The sequence below is a fragment of the Pundamilia nyererei genome, unplaced genomic scaffold (assembly GCF_000239375.1).
Source record: "Pundamilia nyererei isolate P.nyererei 1_Seehausen unplaced genomic scaffold, PunNye1.0 scaffold00104, whole genome shotgun sequence".
Lineage (NCBI taxonomy): Eukaryota > Metazoa > Chordata > Actinopteri > Cichliformes > Cichlidae > Pundamilia > Pundamilia nyererei.
The window spans coordinates 41,875-47,871 of record NW_005187505.1 but is presented as its reverse complement, the minus strand read 5'-3'; the positions used below and the strand labels follow the sequence as shown (position 1 = coordinate 47,871).

Genomic DNA, 5,997 nt, shown 5'->3' with positions numbered 1-5,997 from the left:
GTGTGTCACACTATTAGCACTGTCCACAGAGGGTGGACGTCAGCGCTCTTGCATGAATATGAATAATTCAATCCTGGCTGGCAGCTGCAGCGGCTGTATTGATCACTGACGTCATTAGTTAAAAATAACATGTTTTGTAGTGACGAACTGCCCGCTAGGCTCAGCTACTACACTTCCACCCGCAGTCGGCTGACTGAAGTCATTCAAAGAGCATCCTTTACTGATCCTCTTTGTTTCTTTACCTTCAGCTTGCGAGTTAAAGACGACCAAGGAGAAGCTGGTAGGCTGGTGGAAGGGTTTGTTCATGAGCAGCAGCTCTTTGGCAGCTGAGAAGGAGGGAGAGAGGGATGGCAGCTCTTTGAGCGTAATGTTGGCCGGCAGAGCGGGATCCAGGGCCAGCATGGGCGCGATGATGCAATGGGACAGCAGGCATTCAGGCTTAACACTGCAAACAAATGGCCAGAAAAAGGGATAATAATAAATAAATAAATAATCCTTTAATAAGCACATCTACACCTGTGCACTCACTCAGAGAGCTACTTCCTTTGCACTGTGGTTTAAAACATATGCATAAAATCGATGAAGTTTACGCCTTTAGCAGACATGAAAATGTTGCACTGAGCACCTCGCGTATCTGTGGTTGAAAGTCAACAATAAGGAGGAAGAAGAAAGACGGGGCTGGTTTTTTTCCTACCAACATTTTAGCGTTGAGCAGAAACAGGAAATATCCAAAGAGATGTTCAGTGCACTGATATCATTTAAGCAAGAGGAAAACATAAAATAATAAAATACTGTTTCTTCAAAACCTCTATGTACACTTCTATATCATTATGCATTTACGTTTTTATTTAAAAAAAGATTTAAAAAAATTTTTGTACCACCCCTTTTCTTAAATAAAAGCCAAACAAAGCCAATTATCACAGTGCTAAGTAAAACAATGGTAAACTTTAAATGGTAAACAATGGTAAACATTCTGGTTAATAAAATAATAACTGCTTTTCTCTAACTGGTATCCCATCAGTTGACACCCTCTGTGTGGTGCAACCCACCGGTTTCCTGTTTCAACATCAGCCTCGGTGTTCACACAATGCCACTGCATTGCGACTTTAACAGTCATTTAGCAGGTTTTTCACAACACCTACAAGTCTGAGAATAAACTCAACACACCATGTACCCACACACCAGTTTTTACCTCTCTGTAAGTTAACAGACGAGCAGTATGATGCAGAACTGTGGTACTTAGCTGCATTAGACTGCATAGATAAACACAAAAGCACTGTGTTAAAAGTAAAGTTTGGTGGAGGGGGATTAAGGTGTGGTTTTTGTTTTTTCAGGAGTTGGGCTCAACCCCTTAGTTCCAGTGAAGGACAAACTTAATGTTTCAGCACACCAAGACATTTTGGACAATTTCATGCTCCGAACTTTGTGAGAACAGTTTGGGGATGGCCCCTTCATGCTCCAACATGACTGCAGACCAGTGCACAAAGCAAAGCTGATAAAGACATAGACCTGCACAGAGTCCTGGTTTCAACCCGACAGAACACTTTTGGGATGAATTGGAGTGCAGGCAGCCTCCCGTCCAACATCGGTGTCTGACTCACAGATGCACCTCTAGAAAAATGGTCCAAAATTCCCATAAACACACTCCTAAACCTTGTGGAAAGCCTTCTAAAGTGCTGAAGCTGTTTTAGCTGCAAAGTGTGGGCTGAGATCATATTAAACCCTATGGATTAAGAATGGGCTGTCACTCAATCTGTGTAAACAAGAGAACACTTTTGGCAATATAGTGTAGAACCAGCATAAAACAGCAGGTGTCTTAAGGTGTGTATGTGCATTTTTATTTATTTTTCTATTTGTAATCAAAGACCAACACACAGAAGAGGAAGTCTAGGCTTCAATATTCATTAGCTGCACCAGAAGTTCCCAAAACAAACTAAAAACTTATATTTTCCTCCGAGGTGGGGGACACAGGGCAAAGTCCACAAGAACAGCTACCAGCTTCCCAGATTTTCTTCTCCATATCTCTCATTGCATTAGACTCTTGAGGACTGTGTTGCAACAAACACTGAGCACAAGCACTTTATGTAAATCCTGAACTTGCATATTATTTTTACACAAACATGCAATCACTCTCACATTCAGCAGTCAGTTTAGAATAAACAGTTAACCTAACATGCACAACTGGAGGTGCTGTGAGGAAACAGTCCCAACCCCCGCACTACTGTGTCGCCACATAATTGTTACACACACGCCCTAAATATGTACTCCAAATAACGAACTGCTAAACAAATAAGACTTCATCTTATTTAACTTCACAGATCACACACCCACTGTGTACACCATCATCACACTCACCTGTCTTTTGGCACTTCAGTTGTCTCGCTTGTGTTTCTCCCCAGGCGTTCCCTGTGTGTAAACGAACAGTGCATTTATATTTTATTGGGCTGTTGCAGTCTATTTTAACACCAGATGACATTTCAGAGGTGGATAAAAATCACACAATTCCCTTTTTTTCCCATGCATCAGCAAGCCAATCAATGTCAGCTGATGATGCTCTGACCTTCGTGCTGAGTTTTACTGTATTTGGGAACTTTAGGAGATAAAGCTACCTCTGAGCTTTTTGTTCTTCCTCCAGTTGCTCTTTGACTGCCTTCAATTCCCTCAGCAGCGCCATGTCTGTGCCATTCACCCATGTGTACACCACATCAATAGGCATGGGCAGACAAAGCCTGCAAAAAACAAAAAAACAACAACAACCCCAAAATAAATAATAAATCAAACACACACATAATTCAACAGACAGCGCTTAAACTGCAAATCCACAACCCCGTTTTCCTCCCCAGCACACACTTCTCTGTAAATTAACTTTTATCCATGCATGGCTAAACCCTGTCTGGTTCTTTCACATTTCTTGTCTGCTAGGATTAGAAAATGTGCAATGTGCTTTGAGATTTTTATGATTTCTAGTTCCTAATGCCTTGAGATAGATTTCCTCTGAGACACAAAATGTATCTATGAAATGAGCTCAAGGTTGGTTTCTTTTACCTGCTTTGGAATGATTTCCCACCCACGTTGTCTCTGTAGGAGTCAAACAGCACATGATACTGGTCCCTACTCCACTCCACCACCACCTGCATGGACAGAAGAACACGCCGTGTAGTTCACGATTTTAAAATCACACGCACACTACAGTGCTGAATCATTTTTGGGAGATTTAGTATCTGATATTCAACGTAAATCAAGTAGCAGTTGGTGTAACTAAATCTAAACTAGTCTGGGGAGACGTGTCGTTTAAAGACATGCAATACATTTCTGTTTACTTTCAGGAAGATCTGCTTAAACGAGCAATTTTTAGTGGACTCTGGTGGGAAGGTGGTGTGCTGAAAACAGCTGTTAGGAGAAAGTAAACGCTAGCTAACCCGACAGCAGAAGCGGCTGTCTGTAAGAGACAGGAGCTGAAACAAGAGAAGAAACCTCACCTCCCCAAACTGAAAGGCGGAAACAATCATGAGCACGATCCCCCCGAAGCAGAGGTACAGCCCGTATCGGTGGGACAGACAGGTGTACGTCTGCCTCTGCACCAGCTTCAACACCGAGTTCACGACTACCATGGTCCTCCTGGGCGAAGCATAGCGCCGCATTCATTCAGAAAAAACGCAGATAAACGTGCTGAAAACAGAAAGTAAACATCACACAGGAGCCGGATTTGTCAGCTGACTGCCTGCCACAGAGCAAGACACATGACAACCGGGCTTGTGACTCTTCCTCAGCGCTGATGAAGCAGCACGCGCACGGCTGCCATCACCACCTCTTAAGCTCATTGTTGCCCTCTGGCGGCGAGGAGCAGAATGCATGGTGCCTTCACGGCCTTCTCTCACTGAGTAACTCGCGGTATGCCAATTGTCCCTGATACATTTTATACATTTCAAATGTATTATATTATATTATATTATATTATATTATATTATATTCACAACTTTTTATGAATTACTGAATCAGTGCGCCCCAGGGCAGCTGTGGCTACAATGTAGCTTGCCATCACCAGTGTGTGAATGTGTGTGTGAATGGGTGGAGGACTGAATGTAGTATAAAGTGCTTTGGGGTCCATAGGGACCACATAAAGCGCTATACAAATACAGGCCATTTACCATTTTACCATTTATAAAAAGCATCAATACTGAGGTTGACTTAAATAATAGTGTCTTTCATCAGTGGAACTGCATCAGAACTGTTGTTTCTTTATTTTCACTCCAAAAACTTCATTTTACATTTACTTCACATTTTTCACCTGCTGTCTTCACCACTGGGTCTGTGTAAACAAAAACAATGACAATATATGTAGTTTTAATATGCATCTTCCTTAGACTGTAACTTGTATTCCTCCTAAAATGGACACAAGAAATGGAAGCAGTTTTCTGCTGGACAAAAATGTATCATATTGCAGTCTAATTATTAAAATAAGTTTATAGAAAGGACAGGAATTCAAAAACAATGAGCTAATGCTAAAAGTGCAACTTTCATTCTATAATGAAAAGTGCAGGGTAGTTTTTATCTGGGGGGTTTTGCTAGTATTGTACAAAAGGGGTATATTATAATATTATATATATTATATTTCTCCCTTGAGTTTGGGGTTTTGGAAATGTCATTTCAGGAGCTCGATGGAACATTTCTGAACAACTGCAGTGCAAGATCATCTGTTCAAATAACTGCGTAAATACAAGTTATCCAATATGTCACCACTTTGCCAAAGTCTAAAAATATGAATAAAAATGGGTCTGAGGGTTCTCCTCCAAGAAATTTGGAAGATCAAATTCCCAAATTCTTGATTTAAGGTCATTTTTAAAAATGTGCTAATTTGTGTATTTCTACTGTGGGAATGTCAACAACATTCAACATACTGTAATGCAGCAAAGCTCTCCAGCGTCCTGTAAATTCAATCTAAATAAAAGTCCTGTCTTTTTATGATTTTATTTGTAAGAATACAAGTAGTAAATAAACCCTCCATCTGCTGAAACACACGATCAGAAAAGGGTGTGGTGACTGGCAAAATTGTGCTCACCAAACACGTGGTACAAACCTTTAAACTGAATAGTTTTTGTGCTTCTTTTTTTTTAAAGTTAGTAATCAAACTTTACCCTGCATGTAGCTGTTGACATAGTGTTAAACGACAGTAGTCTGGTGATTTTTTTTCTTAAATGTACTTCAAACAGGTAAATTTACATATAATCTATATTAATTACACATAAAGTGAAAAGTTATAAGAATTTTGTTCTTCTAATTTAGATGATTATGACTCATGAAAACCAGAAATACAGTAGTTCACTTAGTTATAATTATTAATTAACATTAATTAACAATCGCATTATTTTCTTTATCAATTCATTTTCAATGTGAGTGGATTGGGATTCAAAAGGCATAAATACAGCATGTCCTTTGTTCAGTAAATTCATCCACAATCACAATCGTCCAGATGACGATAATCAACACCCTCCACAAGGAGGGGCAAGTGAGCCACAGCAGGTCGTTGATGGAAAGACTGGCTGTTCACAGAGTGCTCTAACAATGCATATTAGTGGAAAGCTGACTGGAAGGCAAAAGCAACAGCGGTATCCGCTGGCTAGAGGCTCAAATCAACTTTCGTGAGACAAAAGTCAATTTGAATGAATTACTCATGTTACTTAGGACTTCATGGGGAGTGGACTAAGGCTGGTGTCAGAGCATTAATAACTACCAACTGTTGTGTCCTAGTAGCAAGCACTCCTGAACCAGATACGGTGTCAGAAGAGTCTTACCTGGACTGAAGAGAGAAACAGAAACTTTTAAAATAAAGGTAAATTTTGCATTTCATTTGGAACTCAAGATCCTGGAGGCTGATGGAGGAGTGGAGAGACACAGACTCCAAGGTGTGAGAAGTTTCTGGGTGCATGGCATCTGCTGGTGTTTGTGGTGGTTAGTCCAAAGTCAACTTAGCTTCTACCAAGAGATTTTTAGAGCATG

The 5,997-nt window shown here is 40.5% G+C and overlaps 1 protein-coding gene across 1 annotated transcript in view; it reads right to left on the bottom strand.

Annotated features, from left to right (window-relative positions):
• Window positions 1-3,767, bottom strand: part of gnptab (N-acetylglucosamine-1-phosphate transferase subunits alpha and beta) — a 21,713-nt gene extending 17,946 nt beyond the window's left edge. Inside the window, exons 1-5 of the mRNA XM_005740779.1 lie at window positions 3,480-3,767; window positions 3,046-3,131; window positions 2,610-2,729; window positions 2,356-2,406; window positions 243-445 (exon numbers count right to left, since the gene is read on the bottom strand). Of these exons, the coding sequence (XP_005740836.1) occupies window positions 243-445; window positions 2,356-2,406; window positions 2,610-2,729; window positions 3,046-3,131; window positions 3,480-3,641 (622 nt within the window). The 5' untranslated portion in view covers window positions 3,642-3,767. The remainder of the gene's footprint in view (window positions 1-242; window positions 446-2,355; window positions 2,407-2,609; window positions 2,730-3,045; window positions 3,132-3,479) is intronic.
• Between the last annotated feature and the right edge of the window lie 2,230 nt (window positions 3,768-5,997).